We start from the raw sequence: 25,507 nt of genomic DNA, 5'->3' as shown, positions 1-25,507 counted from the left end.
AGTGGTTGTTTTTAAATCCAAAAGCAATACAGCTTCAGTAGATCACATCCCTCCACTTTGAATTTTAAGAGTACTGATGTCTTCTTCTCGTCTCACTTGCTTAAAGCATCTTAGGTTTTCTGAAAGATCATCATGTGTCAAAAATTCAGACGACATGCTTCTCGAGAATGAGATTTGTCTGAAATACCTCTTGAACTTCTCATGGTCAAGTGATCCTGGCTTTGCTCAACAAAATCTTTGCAGCGGTCAGTGAAAGTCCACCCACCAACTTTAAGAAGAAATAGAGGAGTCCTGTGTAGAGCAGTACTGCCCAAACGTGATACAGATGTAAATAAGACAAATTTTCATAGTGGTTTTTATTCATGACACTGGCTATTTGTTGCTGAATATGCAAGTAATGGCAGATAAATTAACATCTTAAAAATGCTCCTGTAATTGCAATCTTGCAATTTGGTCCTTTGCCTACTCCAGATCATGACTTGGCCACCTGCTGGCTTATAACCAAAATACCGGAGGATCTCTTTATTCCTTGCATTTAAATTCAGTTTGCAATGCATAAATTTTAAGGCAATAGTACAAAGTGTCCGGCTTATCTTTTGCTTAAATATATTGACAATATGAAAATATAAAATGAGCTGAGCATTAACAATCATAGATTTTGGTGACACAGCCAAGAATCTCAGTGACAGAAACTGCTGATAACAATGCAGGCTAGTTCAGAAAGTATCCAGACCTTCACACTGAAGATGGACACTAGACATTAATAAAAATTTGCATCACCAATTAAATACTTTGCCTGGCGTAAAGTTGAAAACTTTCTTGCTTGCAGCAAGTAAAGCTACTCTAAATTTCTGCTGGGTAGAATCAGCAAACTCCAAAATGGTTTCTGTATTTTTTTTTCTTCTATAATATACCAGTTAAAAAGAAACCTTCTGTCTTTTTAAAAGTGAAGCCATTCTACACTCCTGTCAGTATTACCGAGAAGAGTTCAGAGTTACTGTTAATGCCAGTAATGGAACATGAAGTATCTGTAGATCCCAACTGTTTCTTTCCTCTGAAATCAATTGGCACTATGACCCCAATAACTGACCGTGAAGTACAGTGGAAAACCTATGTGTGTGCCTCTGCTAAGACATGCTTCTAGCTGCCCCAAGTCACTCCATTAATGACAAATTTCTAGGAATGGGAGTTAACATTTCTGCGGTGAATGGAACACGATTTCTAAATATTACTCAAATTTGTCTGTACTCGAACAGTGGACTATAGTAATGCTAAAGAACACATATTATGGTGTATTACCTTTCTGCACAACTCCAGCATTTATTCATTTGCTACTCATTACTGAATAGAACTGAGAAGCACGGACACTTTCTCACTACTGGAATACGAGAGTCTTACTTATGGGAACACTCAAAGTTTGCAGACCCCTAACGCTTATTGCTAGCAGTTAGCGACATATGCTTTACATGTTTTTTGAAAAGAAATCCCTCTCCGTATTGAAACACTGCATTTGAGAAAACATTTGAACCTCGACACCCAAACGTCCCTGTCTGCTCTGCAAAAACAAAGATTTAACCAATATCGAAAGCCTGAAAATTTGAACACCTTTCTTCAATGGACACAGGCACCATTTGAACAGTTATTGTGGAAGAGATTTTCTGTAGAAATGGTAACCTGAACTTTGGAGCACTGGTTTGACAGGATTCCCAAGCTTTCAAGGTACCTGGGACTTTAAAATCTCTTGGTTGTTAGGTAAAAAACCCAAGAAGTAGTAAAAAAGCTGCTGTTTCATGCTGTCACAGACCACAATCCCTTGTGAGTATTCTGCTCCTGGCGTAATAAATGAAAATGGTGCCGTGCGTCTTTGTATGCAACACAACCTAATTACCACTTCACAAGCACAAATCTTCAATACTGACTGCACATGCCGTTTCCTTCAGCTAATTAATAACACTCGCTTACATCCCCTTCTGAAATTTGTTCTAACGGCAGCCCGAAGTAATTGCTACCACTGCCATTTCGTTCAGACCCCACCCACCTAAACCACTTTACTCCAAAACTAAGTTCGGCCAATTTACGGTAATAGGTGTACGCCACACTTCTCAGGACTCCACAGATCGCTCCGTGAGGCTTCAGGTACACAATAAAATCGTGGCGATATATCCTCCCTAGCGTAGCGCTGCGTCGTAACCAGGACCTTTAGGATATCTCAGGTAACAGAAAGAAAACCCCGTCCTGGGGAGGCGTTTCGGGTATTTTTGATACCACCACCACCATCACAAAAAGGGTTCTGGAGAGATCCAGCGTGCGCGCGGTTTGGGGATCCCTTGGGTGCGTCAATTATTTCAAGCGGTTAACGACAGGCAGGCGAGGAAGCATCGGCAGCTCGGGCTCCCCCCCCCCCCCCGCAACCTCCGGGCCCCCGCGGCTCCCCACGGGCTCTGCACCCGCGTGGGAAGGGAAGAGGGAGGCGGCCCGGGCCGCGCCTCACCCCCCACGCGGCGGCTCCTTTAAGAGGGGCCGTGGGGGGGGTGTGTGTGGGGTGTGTGGGGTGTTTTTACCCCTCGGTCCCGGTGCGGCCCGGCCGTACCGCACCGTATCGCACCCGCAACCGCGTCACCTGACTGCGCCGGGCCACCGACCTGCGGCGGCGGCGGCGGGGCCGGTCCGCTCGGCTCCGTCCCGCCCTCCGCAAGCGGGGTGGGGGGCGGGCGCTGCTGCGGCAGTAGCGCGGGGGGGGATTAGGCTGCGGGAGGATTAAGCCGCCGGCTGGAAATAGCTAAAGCGGCGGCTCCCGGGCGTGGACGCCCAGACAGCGCATCCCCTAAACGGCGGCGGCGGCGGCAGGGGGCAGCCCGCCCCGTACCTGGGGCTACCGGGGGGGAGGGAGGGAGGGAGGGAGAAGGGGGGGGGGGTGGTTTTTGCTTTTTGCTGCTGCTGCTGCTGCCGTGGGGCGCTTCGCCAGCGGGCAGCGCGGAGGGGCCGGGCCGGGGAAGCTGGTGGAGGCGGGAGGCGGCGGTGCCCTCCCCGGAGCGGCGGCAGGAGGACGGGAGGAGGGAAGGACGCGCTGACAGGTCGGGCCCGCCGCTTCGCTTCGTCCTTCTTCTCTCCGCGCAGCCCCGGCGGTTGCTGCGGGGAAGGGATGGCGCTTGGGCAGCCGCCGCAGACCGCCGAGCCCCCATGCGCTGAGGGGGGGGGGGGTCCCCTTTAGGGCTGTGGCGGGTGGTGGTGGAGGGGGGGGGGGAGCACCGGGAGGGCATAACATGGCGCAACGGTGCCATAATCCCCCCCACCGGGGAGGCGGCGGGGCGGGCGCTGCGGCGGGGCCGGGGCGCGGCGGCGGCTCCTCCGCGGGCCGGAGCGGGGGGCGGGCGCTGCCGGGGCAGGTGGTGGTGGGGGGTGTCGTTTCTCCCCCCCTCCTGGGGGCTCGTACGTTATTTGTGTGCAGGCTCCTTCTGCTACCATCGTTATTTCCCCTTCATCCTTTCCCTGCAGCGTCCAAAATACCTTATTTTTTATTTTTTTTTTTTATTTTAATTTTTTTTGCCCCAGGCGGCTTCTCGTGAGGCAAAGGCTTACACAACGGGGCGGGGGGGGGGGCTGCGCCTCGGGAGGGGCCGGGCTGCCTGAAGGACCATTGTGCGTGTGGCGTGGCTGTGTGTGTCCGTGTGCGTGTGTCCGTGCGTGTCTCTGCCGTGTCCCCCCCCCCCCCCCCTCCTCCGCCTCCCCTCGGCGATAAACCCGGAATCTCCCCTTCCCCTCCCGTGTTTTCCGCCTCTGCAGAGCAGGCAGCAGCAGGCACGCCAGTCGAAGATGTCGGGTCAGACGCTGACAGATCGCATCGCAGCTGCTCAGTACAGCGTTACGGGATCAGCCGTAGCCAGAGCCGTCTGCAAAGCCACCACGCATGAAGTGATGGGGCCCAAGAAAAAGCACCTGGACTGTGAGCATCCCTTTTTGTATCCCCACCCGGGGCTGAGGAGCCTGCCGCGGGGCTCTTCAGCGGGCCTTTGGGCCGCCTGGCTTGGCGCGCTTGCTGTAATCCAGCTTGCCAACCGTAAGGGTTAGGAGAAATCTCCAGGAGAGGATGACTTATTATTGCATTTCTTCTCTTATTGCATAATACTGCTCTTTCGGCCATTTTTTTTTTTTCTTTTTCTTTTTCCCCCCTCGTGACCTCTTGCGTTCTATCCGCGAAGGCAGGGCGAAGCGTGCCTTGGGGAGCAGGGGCTCAGAAAGCGGGGAGGGAATTGGGCACAGGGCAAAATGGACACATGCTAGTCGCTGCCTGCTTTGGTCAGGATTAAGCTAGGCAGAGGCGTAAATGCTACGCCGGGAGCTGGCCGAGCACCGGTAGGAGTGTGGCCATCTCCACAGAAGACCTCTGAAGAGATTTAGATGATGGTGCGCTTAAATGGCAAAGGTGCTCAGATGATACTACGCTGTAGATTGGGACAGCCTTTGGAGAGTTTAAGGGCTGTTGCAGAGGTCCCAAACAGCTGACAGCAACTTCATGAGCTGTCCGTTAGTTTGCATCGTGTTTTCTTGAAGGTGGCTGGTGGCTTTGTCTCATAAATTTATGATCTCTTCTGGACTGGCATTAGCTAGTTAGTGTACGAACAAGGTTGGAGTCAAAACATTTCTTAAAAAACAATGGAGCTAGCGATGTTTTGTCTTGACAATTTTATTGCTTTTCAACCCACTCAACTGTCAGTCCCTGCTTAGAGACATCAAGGAGTAGAATGATGAAAGAATTTAATTGCGTGATGTTAATTGGCCTTGTTTACCAGTAGTAACTGTCCAGCATGGAACTCAAAAGATCAACAGCAGGTTTTAATGTCTAAAATAAAGTGATTTTTCCCCTTTTTTGGTTTTTTTTGGACATGGTAAGAAATACTTTCAAGTAAAGATCGGCAGGCTTTATACCAGGCAGTCTCTTGGCTGCTGGCTGTTACTAAGTAATGCTGGTGCAAGTGCATGTAACTACAACTCTGATTATGTTGTATTTCTTAAAAGGAGGTAGTATTACTTCTGGAAAATAATTCCAGATTTCAGTTCTAATGACTTGATAGCTAACCCTTAAGGTGGCAAACAGCACGCCGGTCTTCCAGTATATCTAAATACTCTCATATATATGCCTAAGAGATGCTGACGTAAGCAGCATTGATTGCAGACTAACTTGAGTTTAAACCGTTGTTAAAATAGATCAGCAGTCTTGATATCATGTATTCTCTCTTGTTTTCTTGTATATTTTAAAAAATCGTCTGGGTTATTGATGTCTCCTATGTTGCTGTTTGGTAGCTGTTGACACTTTGTAATCTGTAGGTTGTTTCTGGACTGTCCTACTCTGTTTCTAGATAGCTTTAAGCTATCTTGTGTTTAAGCTTTAGCTTAAAAAAACCCCAGAAATCATAACTCGTGTGTTTGGAAGCATGCTGTGTCTCTGTGTGCGTGTATGTGTAAATATGTATGCACACACACATATATGTGTGTGTGTATATATATCAAAAGAAAAGTACTATCTGGAATAGGCAGGATTAAAGCCAGGTAGAAACAATTTACCAGTGCTATATTAAGGTCTGGAGAGGGTCTGTGTTTGGATATTGGTGCTAATATTACTCCTTCAGAAAATGAGCGTGAGGGAGACTGAAGCCAGTAGCATTTCATGCAATTTCATACCCACCTACATGTAAGACACACAAGAGGAAGAGAAGTTATCATTTCCTGGGAAGATCCATCGCAGTTCATTTTTCCTTCTATTTTCCAAGCTGTATACAACAGTGAGAGTTTAACTATCTGGTACCATTAAAGACAGAATCTTGTCAGTGGGAGATGTGCATATTCAAAATTGTGGACTATAAGTGAAAACCAAGTTCATGTTTTAAAAGAAAAAATACTTTCAGGCTCTTAAACCTGAAGGATCTCCCCATAACTATGAATTGATGGGCAATTCCTTGAACTCGGGTGTATATCTCGTGAATAAGTGTTAAAATGGGCTTGATACGTTCTGATGAGAGAGTACATTACGAGTTCATCCTCTGAAAGAGCAATGCCCCCGTGCATGCAGGAGGTACTGCTAGGTGGAGGCAGATCTCAGTCATGTGGCTGACTGCATTTCAAGTTGGATATGTAGCATTTGGAGACGTGGAGAAGGGAATGAAAGGTAAAACTTGCCAATGCCTTAAGATAAGATAAGTCAAGGTGTGAAGGATTTAGAAGATTAAAACTTCAGGTACCAGAGAGCAATGGTTGGAGCGACGCTTTATGAAGAGCTGTAATTCTAGTATTGGTGTGGGGGTTCTGTGTCCTTAGGGAACTCCATAATTTTATTTGGTGTCTTAGTGGCCAGGTGTCATGTCACACAGCCTATCTTCCACTGCCCTGCTTAGCAACTGGGCTTTGTAAATTAAATGGAGAGATCAACTATTTAACATGAGTTAAGTAGCCCTGTGAGGATGGGGCACAATGATGCCTGTCCTCATATGTTTTCTGCAGAAGATATTAGTTCCAGAGGGTTATAGAAAGATGATAGATGACAAGGTGTGGGGTGGGTTTTTTTTGTTTGGTTGAGGTTTTTTTAGTGAGTGCTACTTAGAAGGAATTTGCTCTGAGGAATAAAAAGCATGATTTGGGTATGAGTGTATGTGTGTGACGAAGGGAGGAGAGAACAGAATGAATGTCTTCTGTTAACAAAAGCCGAGCTGCTAAGCGTTTACCTTTGTGTGGTTTTCTGTACTTGCAGAGCTTTCAAATACAGGCTTTAATACGGACGCCGTGTAGTGGCTGTCCTTTGGCATGGACTCTGGGTGCTGCACAGGCTTGTCATGTAAAGAAGTACTGAAGTATGATTAGGTTGCTATCATATACTCATTAGTGAGATTTACCGTTTTCTTGAATTCCAGCTCTTGTACTAGTGAATTTCCAGCAACTGCTGGAAGTAGTGCCAGATGGCATTAAATGAGTTTCCCAAGTCCCTGTGGGGAGAAAAGGAATGTAAATCTAGGATGCTCTGATGGTTTGGGGCAAGCTGTTGCAGTTGGCATGTTAGAGCTCTGACCCTTTCAGAATTACCAAACTGTCGTCATCTTGAAGTTGTCTTAAATTCACTATAATGATATGGATTCATCTCCCTCAGCTAACCATGTTGTGTTAAATAAATTGTGATTAGGTACAGCAAATGAGGAAAGTATTCCCATGAAGAAGTGGGGATTAGCAACTTGATTTTGATGCAGTGAGAAGGGCCATTGCAGAATGGGTGAATGAGATATATGGGCTGTGTTAAGGATATATAAGCTGTGGTAATTCAACTGGGAGGGCAATCTTAGTGCATGGCATTGAAGTTTCATTCTCAGAGTTGTTCTGAAAGATGTGTTAAGGCGTCACTGAGGGTTTAATTATGTGGGGCAAGTAAAAGGCAGCTTCCAGCCTTGAATGGAGGTGACTGATGGTATCAACAGTGAGAAGCTTTCAGAGAAGGGAAATAACTTGACTTTGGAATGTGAAAACACACAATAGATAAGGGAAAAATAGGTAGATCTGAACTCAGCTTCTTTTATAAAGGATCTCACTCAGAAACAGACCATCAAGCTTTCATTTAGGGAAGTGAATTGGAGACCAGTGAGGTTGTTGCGTCTGCAGTTGGTTGTGACAAGTTCCTGTTTCTGAAAATGATCAAGATGGTTGGGATTTTCCTTGACTTATTTTGTCAAGTGAATTGTTTTGCAGAAGGAGGAAGTTCTGGAGCGTGCATTCGAAAAAGACCACATGGTGCTTCCTTACTTCTTAAAAGTAATTCTCATAAGGTAGAAGGCCTTTCCAGAGGCCTGATCAAGAGCTGGGAGATTTCCATGAAACATGGAAACAAAGCAGATGATCAGGACTTGATTTTCTGTGGCTGTGGAAGTGACCTGTGTATCTGTAGTAACATCTTTCCATCCCAAGTCTAATTTTGCATATTTGTATGTGGCTGGCAAACAAAGGCTCCAAAAGGAAATTTATAGTTTAATTCATGCTGGTAACTGAACTGCAGGGCTGATGTCAGTATTTCGCTTATGCAGACACTTTTGTTCCTGCAGTGTTTTGCCTTTCTCCTGCAAACTGAGGGGTTGACCTAACAAGTTTGAATCCCTGTGGTCTCTAGTATTGAAACAGAAGTGGCTGTTGACCAAAAGCAATGGGTTAAACTTTTTTCCTAGACTCAGTAAAGACAAAGTTGCTAGATCCCACAGGTTAGGCTTACAAACCTCTATCTCATTCCTGAGGAATATATTTGTCTCTGTTTTTTGGGAGAGGTGGGGGTCAGTGGAGCTATCTTGAGTCACTAGACCTCGGTGACTGTTAAGGTTAACTTGGATGTGTATTTCAGAAGTTTTTTGCTGTTGAAGTGATTTGGGGAGTGTTCCAAGTCTGTTGGCACTTGGGGCCCTTTCCTAGCGGGAGTAGCGCAGACGTAGGAGTACTGCATTGCTCTGCAGTCCAGGTGACACTTTGTCTTTATGGCCATGGAAGTACCTCCAAGAAAACTGCCAAGAATGGAGTCCCTGTACAAACTGGTCTTAATCCTTTACACTTCACTAATTAAACTACTTCTGTATGTCTCGCTCTATCTTGTATTGCCGTAATTTGTCACAGTTTCCGTGTAGGAGAGAACTGACTTTGTTTAAGTTAGCATTGAAGATCAGCTGCAATACAGTGTCTTGGTTTTTGTTGTCACAGCTGGGGCGTATTCTAAATTGTGAATTCCTCCTTGTCACCCCAATGAATGTCTTTCACACCTGAAAAGAAAAAAATCCAAGCAAGCAATGCTTTTCTTTAATTCACTAATGGATATTGGATTAGCACTTTTATTTTTTTGGTGTGTGTGTGTAAGGACTTGTCATCAGTCTCTATTTCTGTGGGCTTCTCCTATGTCCTTTCTCAACACAGTATTGAAGGCTCACTTCATTTGGAGGCATGTAGATCTCTGAATAGGAGCAGAAATGTCTGTCATGGGTAAGGGAGCTAATAAGAAGGCTTTTTGGATTATTTGATCTTGAGTATTACAATGGCATTAACTTTCAGTTCCCCCCCTGGCCCCATACTGTTTTTAAGGCATGTGTAGTACCAAGAGAAGGCTGCTCTTTTAATTAAGCTAAGACTTGGTGAACTAATAATTTTTCAAAACATGTTTGAAGCTGGGTAGAAATTTGAATTGATGTTAAGATACAAAGGTTGAAACATGGGCCCAATCACTTGATCTTGTGCATCTGAACTGTTCTGTGTTTAACTCGTCTTATGGTACAATACCTAAGGAAAGGAGAGGGAGGATGAGGAAACAGAAGAGTGGGTAGACAGTGTAATATTAAACTTCCTTTCATCCAAACAGTGTAACTTGATAAAGCTAGATTGACTAGTCCTACCCTCCCTCCCCTTGGCTTTTCCCCAGCTGAAGGCATGTATTCTTAGTCTGTTTTCAATAGTCACCAAGACCCTTCTGTTAAACATGCTTTGTCAAGGTCATGGATGACAAATCCTGGGACAAGTCAGGTCTTTCTGCTGTACTGACTTCCGTTAGTAGACCTTGATAATGGAGTAGCTATGTCTGTCTTTGAGGCCCCTTGTTCATGAGATGGTCAGTATGACAGTGACCAGTCCATAGTTTTAATCGCTTCTATTTAGTAGTTGAATATGTTTCATAATAGTCTCACAGTGTTACTCCCTTAGATCCTGAGTGGCAGCAACTGAACGTCTTTTAAACAAACAAAAAAATTAATCTGAAGTTTGATTTCCTGTGGTTTGATTTGATCTGTGCCTCTGATTTCCCAGCCTGGCACTCAAACCCTCCATCTTCTGTGTGTGCCTTACCTGGGCCTGTCCCACTAGTGAGGAATTCCGTGAAGTCTCCAAGAAAGTACTCTGTTGGTGTGGTTGGTCTATGTTTCTGTGTCTTTGCCCCATGAAGGATCCTTTAAAGTGCTTAAAAGTAGATGATAGTCAGGATAACTCTGAAGGACATAGAGCATTTTGGATGCTATTCGTCTTCTCTGCTTCTTGCTGGATGGAGAAGTTGGTAGCCAAAGAGGAGACTTTGCTGCCCTCTTAGTCCCCACTTCCAAAGAAATGGTAATATAGCGGAGGCACACCTTCTTCTAGTATTTTTCTGCCTATGCTCAAGATACTTGAGACTACTTCGCTCTTCCTCCCCTACATACCTTTCCTCCTGTACTGGGTGTCCATGGCAAGGTGTTGGCTGCAGGGGTGGCCTCTGTGAGAAGAGACCAGGGCATGTTCCGTGCCAAACACAGCCGGCTCCACAATGGACCCACCGCAGGACACAGCTGAGCCCATCCACCAAGCTTGTGGCACCTCCACGAAAACATACTTAAAGGGCAGAAAACACTGGACAGGCAGAGGAGGAGGAGGGGAAAAAGTGAGAAATGGCAGAGGGAACACCAAGGTCGCAGGTGGAGCAGGAGGTACTCCGTGGTGCTGGAGCAGATATCCCCCGCAGACTGTGGAGGAGACCCCTATTCTCAGAGGTCACAGCTGCAGCATCCCCCCCTGCTGCCAAAACCTTGCCATGTACACCCAGTATACCCCCTGTCCCTGAAGAAAAGAAAGGGAGAGGTCTTCCTCAGTCAGCTGTGGACACGTGGTATTGCTGAAGAAGCCAGCTCCAGTGTTATTTGGAGGTGGGGAAAAATTGGGGGTGGGGGGAATGACATTATATCCCTTCCATTAGTCTTACTGTAGTCTAAAGATGAGTCAGTGGTACCAAACAGTATTATTAAGTTAACATGCCCTGTTCCTTTTTGGCACAGGTTCTTTTCAAGGCACAGATCACGATACGGGTAAGGGTGGAAAAGCATGAATTCTGATGTGTGCCCAGGGGAAATACAGTAGTCTCAACAATGAGTGTCTGATGAAACTTGAACCTCCAAACTTCAACATGTGGCATGCAGATTAGGAACAATATTCTGCCTGGCTTGGAGAGAGGGGTTTCAAATACCATGAAAACTAAAAAGCAAGGAATAAAGGAAGCTAGGAAATCAGGGTTTGAATCTCAGCGCAGGACGTCTAGTGTGCCGAAAGAACAGGTCATCTAGCACGGGGCTTAACCCTGAACTCCAACTAAATGATATGACAGAAGAAGCCTTCCTAGTAGATTTGCAGGCAGTGATCTGTAGCAGAGGGTTTGCAGCGGTACTTTTGTTCCCCTGAGTCAGCAGTACCAGCAAGATTGCAGTGTGAAGCTTCATTGGTAAGCTTATTAGAGTATCCCGTCCTGTCAGACTCGGCACGGTTGCTTGATTTTCCTACTGGCCAAAATTTTGCTTGGATGAGAGCTTGGTGGCTTAAATAAAACCTGAATAAACCAGATGTTGGCAATTGCTAGAAGGCAGTTGGAACACTTGGCAGAGGCTAGCTTGTCACTTTGTGGAGTATGGTTAAGTCTGCTTTTTCTGGAGTCTTGCGAACTGCATGCTAGACCCTTAAAACTGTTTTTAATACTTATAATCTTGCCATTTTAATCATGTTTACTTCTGCAGAGCTGCTTGAAAACACTGAAAATCAATACAAAGCAAGTTTTGCAATGGTGGGCTCAGAGGTGTATTCAACAGTCATAGCTGGTAGCCAGTAAGCTGCTTGTGCTCATAAAAAATTCTTCTCTTGAGGTTGTGAAACATATTTGCTGAAGCAGTTGAGAGTTGTAGCCCACTAGGAGAGGGAATATACCAGCAATCTGGACTAGTGCCACGAATGGGGTTGGACATCAGCCTTGAAATGTCACCATGAATGTAGGTGGAATACTGGAACAGTGTTTTCTAGGCTGCTGGCAAATGGTAGCATCCACTGGGCATCTGAGATTTGCAGCTTAGTTGTAGGCATAGTATGGGAAATGGCAGTGCACTGTATTACCACTGACTTCTGGTTGAACCAAGTCTAAATACCCTTCTGTTCCTCCTCCCTGTCCACGATAATGTGATCCCCTGCTTTGTTCTAGATTATATCTGTATCTTAACTTAGTTTAATGAAAGGGATTGGATGCTGTAAAGTCCTGGTGTCATGCTAATGTTGTGTATTTATGTAATCTGTACTCTGACCATTTGAGCTTAGGCAATGTGTCAGTCGGTTGCCTTTCCCAGAGTCTGTTTTTTCTAGCTATTGATAAAACTCAAATGTGTTATGATATTTCTTGTAGAGGAGATTTTGCGAGTACATAGGTGTGATCATGCTTGAAGGCCACCAAGAAAGTACACCCTGCCTCTCATATGTCCCAAGAACTGCAAGTTGCTGACAGGACACGTCTGCAGCTTGGGTCTGACTCATGGCAATCAACTCTTTTCTTGGTTGTAAGCCAATATGCAAAATTACCACAGGTAGAAAACAAGTTGGCAGGAACTTCTGTGTTGTAGTTGGGCCATAGGGCTCTAACAAAACAGTTGAGCTGTGTGCTTTGCCAAAGTGGCTTTACTTTCTCAAAGAAGGAATGAAAAAAAAGCAATGTTGTTTGCTAGTTGTTTCTAGGTTTTTAGGTGACTAGGTTATGGCTGAGATGTAAAACACTGGTAAGCGTAGATTGGAGAGTTTGGTGTCCACTTGAGCTAAGATTGTTCTAGCATATATTTAAAGGACCGAAGAATATGTCTTGTCAAGAAAGTGTCTTAAACTTTGCTGCCCTGAAGAGGTGGGATGAGACTGTGGCTTGACTACTGACAGTACAGTCGATCACTTGAAACTGAGTCTTAGCTTGGCACGAGCAGGGATGACACAATGGCAGCGGGTGCTTCCATAGCAGATGGTCAGCAGTTAGCCTGCAGAGGCTGGCAGGCTCCTAGTGCCTCTGGCATAGGTTTGTTATATCTCTTAAGTCTCTCTGATAGTTTACAGAATGTTCTAAAATGGTCCTCCATAGCAGTGAGAGGAGGACAAGACTGCTCAAAGCATGAATAAAACATGCTGACTTGTCGCCCACATTCTTAAAATGTATGCAAGTTTACAAGTTTAGAGGAAGGTCTTCAAAAAAAGGCAGTGATCGGTTATCTTGCCACAGTGCAGGACTGCACTAGCTAGAGCATACAAGTTACACATAACTGAAGAGCCCACATAGATGCACTTAAGTGGGAGTTCAAACTGTTTTTAAAAGGACTCTTCCTTTCACTTCTCGTTCAGAGAGTGTGGGACTTGTATGAAAGAGGGAAGCCAGCTGGCCTGTTTCCTGGCTCTGAAGGCTGCTGTTTCTCATTATGTAGGGGTCGAATATAGACAAAAGCTTTAACGTATCATTGCATCAGTTCTTTAGCAACCCTGGAGTTTTAAAACCCAACCTTTTCAAATGGAGACTTGGGTTTGGATCTTGCTGCATGACTCTGGAATCCAAAGTATGGTTATTGAGCCTGTAGCTCTTAATCTAAGTTTTATAGCTGCATCTAAACCTATTTATAGGAGAATGTACGTTCTGCTAAGGGGCAGCAAGCCAGAGGAAGTCAGCATATCTAGTGTGCCAGTGTTTTGAAAACATGTATATTTTATCATGAGTGATGTTTCGTTACTTCCATCTTTCAGAACACTATTTTTATATGTGAGCCTTGCCTGTGACTTTCTGATCTAATCTTTCATTCTAAGCCACGTAGAGTCTTTCTAGTTTTGCTAAGCTTGATTTAAACTTCGAATTCCTCTGTTATTTGTGAACTGCAAGAGTATTAACAGGCAAAGTTTGCTGTGTTTGGAATAGGTGAGTTTAAAGAACCTCCTCGTGTTTATCAGGAAGCTGGAAATTGCTAAGGCAGTATTATGAGAAGCTACCTTTCAAAACTCGCCTCCGTATCGTGCTTAGGAGTTTAATTGACACTTCTGGGTGTTCTAGTCTAGAGATTTGACTCTTTGTTAAAGACTCTTTGTGAAGCTTTGCTGCCTGGATATGAGCCTGACTGATGGATTCCAACTTCCTCTGCCAGTGGCAAACCCATCTTCCAAAGGTATTGGTGACTTTGATCTGTTAGATAGCAACTTACTACTGTCAGGTTTTTTTAAATGTTAGTAGTCCTAACTGCGTCTTCAATATCTCAGGTGGATGTTCCATTGGATTTAACAGAATTTTTTTGCAGTATATGAAAGGCTGCAGGCTCATGTTGAAGAGTAAAGTCTACTGGTAGTTGATGTTAGTTTTTTCAAAATTTCCGAGACTTAAACTCACCTGTCCGTGTGGCAGAAGCAAAAGGATCTTGTTTAACTGGTGCAGTACAGGGGAATGAACATAAAGGAATGGCACGTTTGGTTTCATTATTTTTTTTTTAGCAACAAGAGAGTAAAGCTCTGTCTAATTGTGAAGGACATCAGTCAGTTTATTAAAAAAACCCAACAAACTAAGCCAAAAAACCCCTTTTTTTATGGCACAGCATTCACGTATGAGGCAGCAGTCTGGTTTTAGGAACTCTTATGGTCTTTCTGTTGCTTTATAGATAAATAGATGCAAGACAAAATAGATTGAAATGATTGCACCCATGTTATAAAGTACTTGCTGTTTAGTTTCAACTGCTTCAGTATGCCTCTAGGCATACCATCCATACTGTTGCACTGACTGCATGGACAGGTTTGCATTACGCTTGGTTTCTTTTTCTACAGATACGTCCATGTTTTCAACAAGACTGTCTGCATAGCTGTGGACATTTCGTTCCCAGTTAAGAATTTCAAACCATGCTAAGCTTCCTGTGGCTTGTCAGCTCAACAGAGTGCCTGGGCTCTCTGGCCTTGTTTGCTTATTTTTCAGGCTGACCGTACTGAAGGTTGTGTCATCATGTGGTGTCTACTGACAAAATAGCTGGACTCTCAGAAGAATCCCGCTGAGAGGGTAGGAAAAACATGGACTGTGGTCTGGATATTGGAAGTTAGATGTGTCAGCTGCTGAGCCTGCCTGCTCGACTGACCTGTTTCTAGCATACAGGCTGTAGCTAATTAACATGTCACTGAAATTGCTTGCACATTGTCTCATCCCCACCCTATTTTTTTTTAATGTATTCCCAATGTGTAACTGCCAAGTAGTGCAGGTGAAACATCAGGCTGCTTCCAATATATTTTCAGTCTCATTCAGATTGTAGTGGATTACAAATTGCCGTTCTGGGCAGAGTTGATAGGCTAGTGACAGTTTCACTTCTACAGGTTTATTTAAAAAAAAAATGGTTTTCTGAGGAAAGTAGATCATTTGAGAGTGGAAAGCACTAACCAGGGTTCATTCTTCTCAGAATAAAAATGGCAGCAGCACGGCAAGTCAAATAGTTCATGTACCATGCCTCAGTTGATTACCACTTTGCCAGATGTTGTTGGAGTGTAAGATCAGCCCAACATGTAAAGGCTGATTAGAAAATACTCTAGTGCAGAGATTACAGTAAATGACCCACACTGCTGTGGCAAACATGAAATCTTTACTTTTCTAGTGTAGCTGTGCTGCTCTGGATAAAAGCCACAGTTGATCCTGTTACTGATATTTCAGTAAACAGCCAAGTGATAAGAGTTATGAATTGATATAACCAACAGGTAATGTCAGGGGTTGTTCACCCTCGTGGATGGATAACCACAGGCCACAGCTGGAATCCTGGTATCCAGTTACAGTAGTCAATTAAATAGATCTTATTGACTGTTATCCTTCTAAGCAATAATCTTGGAAGAATATGCTCCCTTTAAACTTGGTCTGTTGTTTGCAGCAAGACCTAGGATGCGGTGGGACTGTCACTTTAGTGCTTGCATGGGTGGAGAGAACAATTCTACCTGTTAGAGGAAATTGAATAAATGCTTTGAAGGCTTGGCAGAAGATTCATATTTCTTCCCTAAATTAAAGTGTATGTTGGTTAAGGCAGGTTTGAACTGCTGAAGCAAATGGCTTGTAGCATGACGTCTGAGATTTGCCATGTGGGATAGAAATTCCTTTTAATGCAAAGTTATTGGTCAAATGCTTAACACAAATGCTACTTGTAATGTTAGGGGTTTTATCATGTCCTTCTCTCCCCGAGGGTTTGGCATCTAAGATGCTGTATTACAATAAACTGAGGAATAGCATTTCTCCAAGACAATTGCTTTTAACCTTATAACCATCAGTTGGTGTCTACCAAATGCGAATGTCATTTTGTGTATCTTAAACTATTGAGAACTGTGCAAAAAAGGTAGTACAATGATGATTTGTGGCTTGGCTGCTATTTGCAGTAAATCAATAAAATAGAGAAGTGGCACATCTAGCTCCAGAATTACTTGATGTTTCGTATCGACATAAGCGGAACTGCTCAGTTCTTTTCTTTGAGCAGAAAAATACATGTTTCTGTTGAGCTAGTTGTGGAGCAGGATTTGGGTGGAGAGAGGGTCTGGATTGGGGTCTCTGGGTGAGAGGAAGGGATCATTCGAGCAGTGATTTCTCCTCTTTCCCCTGCTTTGCTGAACTTGTATCCTTGCCTGAGACAAATTCTTTGGTATTCAAAGTGAGTGAATTCTGTACAAATGAGGTTCAAGAATGAGCTTCTTACTACTTTGGACAGGGGAAAGATTCCATGCCTAATAACTAGGGTTTTTTCTACAGTGAACCTGCTTGGCTGTGGTCAGGAAGAAACCAGGCAGGATTCTTTGACCATGGGGCCTTTTCCCCTTTGCTTAGTGTTCTGGCTTCACGTGTGTGAGGCTAAAAAGCTGCTTTCCTTAGTATGTTTGTACTAGGGAGTTCGTGTAGCCCATCTTCTGGGTGACAGCTCTATTGTTCCAGATATTTAATTCCTGAGTAAAATTGAAGCTTTTGTTCTTCTGAATAGTTGGATCATGGGTGTCAGTAAGGTCTCAGACTTTGTCCATAAAATATATTCATCACTAAGTAATTAGCAGTCTTAAAGACCATACTTAAAACCCTAATGGCTGCTGCTTAAACTTGAGCTTCTGCAGCTGGCCTGAATGTCATCTTTCAGTTGTGCTACTCTCAAGGAGAGAACTCCAGTGTAAACACTAAAGGTAATGCACATTATTCTCCCCCTCAGAGGCAGTGGAGCTATAAGTTCTGGGAACTTTTAAGTAAAAAGTATTCATGGAACTTGAGGGAGTTGCTTATGGCAAGAATTTTTTTTAACACAGTATAATCACACTTTTTCCTTATTATTAGTACTTGGGGAGACAGCTGCTTTGGTCGCATCCTTTCAGATCCAGTAGAAGACCATCTGACAGTTGGCTTTTATTTTGCCCTTTCCAAGAGAGCTGCACCTGAACCTCTGAGGAGGAGAAGCCGCATGGAAAAATGATGAAGGACTAAAAGGGACACAAACCCAACATAACTGGTTTAATACTGGTAATGAGCTGGGGTGGTTTTTGCAGATGACTTAAAGCCAGATGTCTTGCCTTGATATATGGTGGGGAAGGAGGGGTGCAAACCATATGAAAGTGCACTGGAATAAAATCCAGCAATGTATATGGACAGTAGATTTTTTAGCTTTGTTTTCAAAATAGGTGTTTGGTGATATACAAAGTGATAAACTGTTGTATTTAAAAAGGAGTAGTGTGATAATAAGATGTTTCTAAGGCTAATTAAACTCTCAGTTTGAGAAATTGGAGGAAGCTCCAAGAGAAATATGCTGGTACTTGAAGTCATCTGCCCTGTCTCTCCGCAGACTCTGCATGTGATTGATAGGGAAGAAGAAGAAACTCTTCTTCTCTTCTGAAAAACACTTAATACTATGGGTGGTATGAGTATGCCTATGAGTAGGCAGAAGAAGAAATTGTCTATAAAAGTTGGTCTTGGTGTGGGATGCAGTTGTGTGGTTCAAAGACTGACTGCCATGACCTCTCAGACTTCAGGATCTGCAGCAAATATTTATCCTCACAAGAGTCTGAGATGCTTTTGGGAAAAAGAAGGTCTGTGAAGTCAGAGAGAGGGGGTAGCAGTTCCCCTAGTTATTTGTAGTCACAAGGACTACAGCTGCATTACTGGGAAAGTCTATAGTATCTGGAGAGCATGCGCTTTGTGGAAGATGATTGTGTTTAGGTTTGTTGAATTGGCATAGGCATGAAAGTGCATAGGCAGTATCTGGAAGATGCTGGACTTTGATAAAGGGTAGGCTTGCTGGGGTCAAGGGGTAGTAACTCTTGAGATAGACTTTTGGGGAGGGAGGAGGAGACAGCATGAGTTGCTGTTCTGCTTGGGGAGATTATTACAAGCCAGATCATGGTGCATGTTTGGAGACGGGGCAAGCTGGGGGTCGAAAGAGTAGATGGTAAACTTTAAGCCCACAGAAAAATTCCCAACTCTTGTTTGTGGAATTTTTTGATAGTCAAAACCAACAAGATTAAGATCATCTAATGTTCTCATAGGCAATTGTCATAGAAGCAGAAACTGGTAACTTTGTTCTGCTTCCTATTAGTCTTTTGTGGTCTTCAGTAGAGCTGGAAGTTCAGCTCTTGCATTGGTTAGCACACTGATATAGTAGCTTCCTGATATAGTTCTGTGCCTTGCAAGGGAGGACTCGTACTGTTACTTGCCTATTTAACTTTTTTGGTTGAAGCTTGTAAACTCTTACTTTAAGGCACTTCTTTCTGTTCTTGACTAGCCTGGATTTGGAACAGTTCTGCGTTTCCCTTTCTATAGGTTCAAGGCATTATTTAAATATAAGCAAGAAAGAAAACTTGTGAAGACTACTGTAGCATTCAATGTAATAGCGAGGAAGGTCTGTAAGGGAGTTACTGTCAGAGAGATTTGGCAAAGTTTAGGAACTGAGTGTATGACACAGCTCAGATGCTGAGGCAGCTCGCATGTTAATTCAACCTGGAATGACAGCTGCTCTTAAGTTGGCACCAATAATATTCCTCTGAACAGAGAGGTCTTGTGCTCTGCTGCTGGTTCTCTGCATACTGAGATGTAAATTGTGGATAATTAACTTTGAACTGGGGAATCCCAGGTCTGTTTATTAAAGAATTGAGTAAAAAACCAAAACAAACCACAACAAACAAAATGGGTTAAAAACTCTGCCCAGATCCAGAATACAACCTGAAAAAGTAAAGGAATAAGAGAGATTCTTTAAAGTGTTGTATAATCTCTCTCATTTAAAACAAAAGAACCCCCCAAACCCAAACCAACCTCTAAACTAGGAGACTGAAATGAGACTGAAAAAGTCTGAAATTCTGAAGATTTTGAAACTTTCTTGCTGTTCTCTTTTTTTGCCTTATGAGTTTAACAAACACCAAAACTAGTCACATCTTTTAGTGGTCTCTTTAAAAGGTCATGAAGAGCTAAGGTGTCTTAACTTACTTCAGTCTTCCTCACTGAAGCCTCTACCAATCTTCCTCAATTTGGCAGGTTTGTCTTTTTATTCATGAAGGTGTTGTTCATAGTTTAGCTTTGCTTCTCTTCCCTAATTAAGCTGCAGATGTTGTAAGACTGGGTCAAAAAGTTGGCTAGTCAAAGAGTTCAAAGACTGGTGTTTAGATTTAAGTTATGGTGTCAAAGAATTGACAACTGTTTATTTCTTCTGTGTGCATTGGTTTTGCATCTCAAAACTTAACTAGAAAAAGTGTATGAAAGTCCAAATTATGATTTAAACAAGGATCTCTAGACTGAATAAGTGTTTAGAACAGCAGCTACCAAAATGTGAAGAGAGGAAATAGGAGAAATCATGAACTGTGATTTGGCAATTATAATTTAGTCCCACAGTGAACAAATCGATTCAAGTGAAGGGTATATAGGTCTTCATTCTCCAGCTACTTCATTTCTGTGAAAGTCGCAATGAAAGCACTTGCTGCTACTGCCGTATGATTCCTCCTTTCTCATCCTGCTTGGAATTTGTATTTGAGCTCAGTTTCTGGGTTTGGGCATTAGCTGTCGGTGTACTTCACATGGATGCCTGCAATAGCAGAAACTTCATCAGGAAGGTACCTTTAGTCCTTGTTTGTCCTACTTGTGTGTACCCCAAATGGAATAATCTTTGTAAGGTTGCTTCATGTGGCTTCTGATGGGCTCTTTTTCATCTGGTACTTCTTGTTAATACAAAATAGATAATACTAAGTCACCTGTGACTTGCTTGGAAGACTATACGTCATTGTCTCTTTTGAAAACTAAGTTTCTCTCCCACCAGTAAATCATTTCTGAAAATGTAGTTTCTACATTTTCTTTTTTCTTGTATGTGTTTTCTTTTTCCTTGTACCTATTCTTCCATACTACACTGATGTAAAGTTAATTTTGCCAAATCTTATTTTAAAATTTAGCTTAGCCACCAAACTCTGCTGCTCAGGGTTTGTTAAAGTTAGCTGAGCTTGTGAGTTGTTCCAGAAGCTGACAATTGTTGGTTAAGCTGAGACTCTGTGGTATTGGGGAAAGAAACCCAGGAAGCTTAAATTCCTTAACCTTGTTGTGCGACTTAACAGGAAACAACTCTGCAAGAATTAACCCCCCATGTTCTTTTTTTTTTCCCTCAGATGAAGAATAAAATCTTCATGTGTGGTTTAATTCTTTTCTGTGCACTGAAAGTAGTAGGCTTAAATTTAATCATACCTCTCTACTCAGCACACTATAATTACTTGTGTCCTAAAACATTCAGAGCTGCAGACTGAGATGCTGTACCCTCCAGCATTTTGGAGAGAAGGCAGAAATGACTGAGTGACTTTAGAAGCAGTCTCTGGTAGTGTATAGCGGTAGTGCCTTGTAGCCTCTGTTGCCAGCGTTGCTGTGGGTGGACTCCTCTGAGGTTTCATTATCTAACATCCGCCGACAGAATACACAATTTATAGCACCTCTCTTCCATAGTGAGCTACGTACTGAAGTTTAGGACTGAAGGCTTGCAAGTTTGATGCATGTTTCCTTATACTAAGGACAAATGCTTTCATCTGCAGTAAAACCTCTGAACAGGGTAAATGGTGAGGAGGCCATTTGTGACTTGCTTCTAAGCTTTTACAAACCACTGTCTTCCATAAACATTAATCAGCAGTAAACAATAAAAGATTATTGGCCTATTTGTGCAACAAGATCAAGGAGAATTATTGGAGCTCTGAGCTTGAACTGCTGTCATTCAATAGTATGGCTTAGTACTGTAATACTTTGTCTGCAGAACTGCCTCCTTTGGGGGTAGTATAACTGACGTTATAGAAGTTAAATTTACATTTCAGAAGGTGTTCTGCAAAAAAAAAAACCCAACCCAACACCCGTAACCAAACCAAAAAACACCATGACAACAAACATTTTAAAATCAAACTTGGCGAACGGATCACATAATTTTTTGTCTTCTGTCTCATTACAGAAAATCATTCCACTGCCCTGAAACTGAAGACAACTTGCAGTTTTATGCCCATACAAAAGACAATTTTAAACACAAGCACTGCAGTATTCACAAGCTTCTGACTCAGAGCTACAGATTTCTTTTATCTTTAAATGAGTCTGTTTACTAGAAGTAAAAAAACCCATAAAAATCACTTGCCATGCATTAAAAAAAAAAAAAAATTGCTAAACTTCTGAATGCTTCTAGTACAGCAGTGTAGGTCTGAACACACCAGGTAGTTCTCAATAGCTGATGCAACTCATTGGTCTGTTTAGACAGACTTGTCCTCTGGACTTTTTCTGCCCTGCAGAGGCAGAATCGGTAGTTTCACAGCGATCTGAACCTTGACTTCCCGCTCTCAGCAGCATTAATGCCCTCCGTTATATGGGGCTGTGCTGGGGAGGGAAAGCAAGTCTGGAAGTGGTGACCCTGCTGCCCAGGTAAACTGAACCCCTGTAGAGTATTTACAGCAGACTTGCATAGTTTAGGTGTGCAAGGATCAGTCACAGAATAGCCTGTCTGCTTCTAGGGTAGAAAAGGTGTCATCTCGGAATGACTTGAATAGTTGGATGAACATTTCTAGTCTGGGGGCGAGGTAGAAAGAAATACGTGGAAAATCATTAACAGTGATTACTGTCCTCTCAGGGAAAGTAAAACATGAGTATTTTCATTAATAACCCAGATAACGCTTAGTCTGTCAGTTTAGCTTTTTAATTTTTAACTTTTTCTACTTAGGTCTTCAAACTTTAAGCCTCAGTCCTACAATTAGGTCTGTATCGTGTGCTCTTTGTGTTGCATGAAGTTGTCTCCTGAAGTCTTGCTAGGGCCCTATCTGGCATCACATGTGTTTTGGTCATGCAGCTGCAGTATGCGGTTTCCAGATGTGTCTCCAAAATAGGCAGTAGCTTGTAGAAGGTCATTGCTGGCTGCCTAGCGAGAGTCTGTAGATAACAGGTGATGTAGTAAATCAGAGATCCTATCAGTAGATGTGGGATATAGATGCTAGTGGAAAGCTTGCTGCTCTACTGTTTATGATTTAAGCATGCATTTACCTTAATTTCATGTACTCTCCTGTGCAAGTCTACACCTTCCTAATGTATAGGACACAAAGCTGTATTTTATTCTTGTTCCTTAAGATAGTCTAATGTCTTATTTCTTCTATGTAAGGTGCAGTGGCTTGCAGAAGACTATTATTCTTCAGTGTAAACTAATGTCTATCCTTGCCTTCTTTCCTACTGTTGAAGAGGTCTTAATGCATGGCTGAATGCACTCTTCTGCTGTCTAGGTCTGCGGAGACTCTAGGAGGTGTGCTGTAGCATGCTGATGAAACTCTAACCTCTCCGATGAGTAGAGTATCTGTTTCTGGTGATACCTCTTTTTGCTGATGTGACTGTGTTCAGTGTGCTTGATGTATTACTTGTAAGTGAAGAATTCCATAATACTCATTCATCTAACCCAGAGGTAGTGAACTGCCGTGATTAACTTGAAAACCCGCAAGCAGTAAAGTCATGTGATGTTGTGCACCCTAACTTCATCTGGGATGAAGATGGAGAAAGGTTGGAACATAGTTCAGGACAGAATTGTTGGAAAGCTAGTACTGTCAGACAAAAGAGTCAGACCAGTGTTGCTGTCAGAATGTACTAATATAATCTCAGCGTTTTGGTTTTTGTTTGGTTTGGTTTGGTTTTTAAATGTAGAACATAAGCACTGAACTTGCTGTTTGTCACAGCCATGGCCTGCAGCCTGGTGGGTTGAGGGCTTGGCCATGCTGCAAACTTTTTTGTCTTACTTGTAGCACCTAACACCTTCCTTTTCTCTCTCTTACAGACTTGATCCAAGCAACTAATGAAACAAATGTGAATATTCCTCAGATGGCCGATACACTTTTTGAGCGAGCAACAAATAGTAGCTGGGTGGTCGTATTCAAAGCCTTAGTTACCACACATCATCTAATGGTTCACGGCAACGAGGTAAGTGTAACCAGCTTTCTCTCGAGACCCCATTGGCACTGAGCAGACTGCAAGCCAAAGACATTAGTAGTGCAAAGGCATCTCTTCTGAACCGGTAAAGACCTGAGAACAAAGGGCAAGAACGATTCTTGATAAGGAGCAAACTTACCTTTAACAACATGGTTGGAGTCATGCTGATTATCTGTCTCTTCGTTTAAAAAACTGTAGCATAAGAGCAAGCAGCAGCTTGTTCCAGGATGTTGACAATTTATGTGCTGTCTGAAAACAGAGCTATGCAGGATTAAAGACTACCTGGGACTTTTTGACTAGAGTCAAAGTTGATGTTCTGCCACTTGTGTAATGCCATCCAAATAGCTGCCCTTTCTGCATGACAGTTAAAATCTTCCTAGAGCTGTAAATTCAACCTGATAGCCTTTTGGATTGCATTTTCCTTGCCCTTGCTTGTTATTGACCTGTTTAGACTGGTATGTCTGCATGAAAACAAAAGCATACTTAAAGAGCTTTAGTATGACTGCGAAACCATTTGTCCCTGGCTGTATATAAAGTGTTTTCACGCAATGAACTTCTCCAATGTCACAGTGTAAATTTTTACTCCTGTCCTACTTTTCCATTCCAAGTTTTGGCCAATATTCTGATTTGTGTTCTGTAACTGTTTCAGGCTGTTAGTCCCTGTATTTGATGTGGGGCCTGCTTGTTATTAAAACAGGCTTTCGGCTTGGCTGAAACTGGGGACTGCTGGATTGAAAAGTCTGGGACTAGCCTGGATATGCTGCTTTGTAATCTCTTTGAGAATTAACCATTTTTATTGCTCCTTCCACAATCTGGTTTCTATTTTGCACAGATTCTATTTTTATGTATACAGTAGAATATTTAGTAGAGATTGAGGCTAAGTGTAATTGATCTGAATGGATGAAAAAAGTTTTGAGGAAGTTATAGCAGGCTAAGACAAAACTCTGGGTTTTCACGTGTGTATGCTGGAACTAGACTGGTAATCTTCCTGCTAGGAGGTACAAAGCCTTCAGATCCAGCCTGTGATAAGAAAATAACTTTGTGTTGCAGAGATTTATTCAGTACCTGGCATCTAGAAACACATTATTCAATCTCAGCAATTTTCTGGACAAAAGTGGATCTCATGGTAAGCCTACTCATGTCTATAATCTTAACAAGATTCTAAATAAGATACTATTGTTAATTTGCTCCTTCATTCATAAGATGAAAATAATATAAAAATGTGCTACTGAGGCCTTTTTATAAGTACTTAATGAATACAGGAACTCAAGTGAACTGGTGGACAACTTCAGTACAATGTTTCTTAGTTCCTGCAGAATTTTTACTCAAAAGGTGAAGCTGTACAACTCCCTTAAAGTGCTGGTTGAAATCAGGACCCAGTCAGCTATCTCCTTAACTGTTACGGGAGTTAAGGATGAAATTGATAACTTTCCATTTAGTTTTTTTGGTTTTTACTGTCTTAAACAGTAATTTTTTAATTGCTTGGGGACACTGCACTTTTTAGGAATTGTTTGTAAGTGTTTAATTGAGTGGGGGAGGCACCAAAAGAACTACCTGCTTTTGATTTGAGTAGTGAATTTAGAAAAGTCTAGGCAGAAATTAAAGAGTTCTCTCTAAAGCTTACAAAGTCTGTTTTTCTACTTTAACTCTGGAATTATTAGTGTATTTTCCTGTTCCTTCACTTAGCGGAGGAAAAGCTTGTTTCATGGTAGCTCTACTAGAGAAGAGAGAAACCTTATAATTCTGCAGCTGTCAGAGATATTTGTAGACTGTATGCAGAGTGCAGGAATGCTACACTAATGGGCAAGATCGAAGCAATGCCATGTTACTTCAGCTCTGGATGGAGACATGTGACACCAAGAATTGACCATCTTTTAGAAATGGTAACACAGGGCAGGAACAAAGCCAAACAAATATTAAAACTGTATTTGTCTAAGCAAAACATGCTATCCATGTTCAAAGATACTGGTATTTGGCAACAAGGAATTCTGTTAAATGCATGCTTTTGTGTTCTTTGCCACTTTCTTTAAACTTAAATTGCCATTTCATAGATAATACAACAGTGTGTCAGAGATAATGAGCCATCAGAGTTGGTATTGTTAAGCCTGAGTTGGCAGAGATACTTAATGTTGAGGGATATTAAGGAAAAATACAGTCAATGACTAAGTCGAGGGGTGTGGATTTTAACAACGGTAGCAAAAGGGGACTTGTACTGAAAAGGAGGAGGAGTTGCCTTCTGCACACATTTCTGTAGCTTAGAAGAAGAAACTTTGAAAGAAATAC

General features: G+C 42.8%; 1 protein-coding gene across 9 annotated transcripts in view; it reads left to right on the top strand.

Moving 5' to 3' along the window:
• Positions 1 to 2,911: 2,911 nt before the first annotated feature.
• Positions 2,912 to 25,507, top strand: part of SNAP91 (synaptosome associated protein 91) — a 70,016-nt gene continuing 47,420 nt past the window's right edge. For 4 of the 9 annotated variants that reach the window (XM_075046525.1, XM_075046524.1, XM_075046523.1 and 1 more), the window contains exons 1-4: positions 2,912 to 3,074; positions 3,784 to 3,943; positions 23,073 to 23,215; positions 24,275 to 24,350. In XM_075046525.1, coding sequence (XP_074902626.1) covers positions 3,814 to 3,943; positions 23,073 to 23,215; positions 24,275 to 24,350 — 349 coding nt within the window. In that variant the 5' untranslated portion in view covers positions 2,912 to 3,074; positions 3,784 to 3,813. Of the gene's footprint in view, positions 3,075 to 3,263; positions 3,944 to 23,072; positions 23,216 to 24,274; positions 24,351 to 25,507 lie in introns of those variants that run through there. The other 5 variants (XM_075046528.1, XM_075046527.1, XM_075046526.1 and 2 more) reach the window with 4 other exon arrangements.

The sequence above is a fragment of the Buteo buteo genome, chromosome 15 (genome assembly GCF_964188355.1).
Source record: "Buteo buteo chromosome 15, bButBut1.hap1.1, whole genome shotgun sequence".
NCBI lineage: Eukaryota > Metazoa > Chordata > Aves > Accipitriformes > Accipitridae > Buteo > Buteo buteo.
This window is presented reverse-complemented; position numbering and strand designations above follow the sequence as displayed.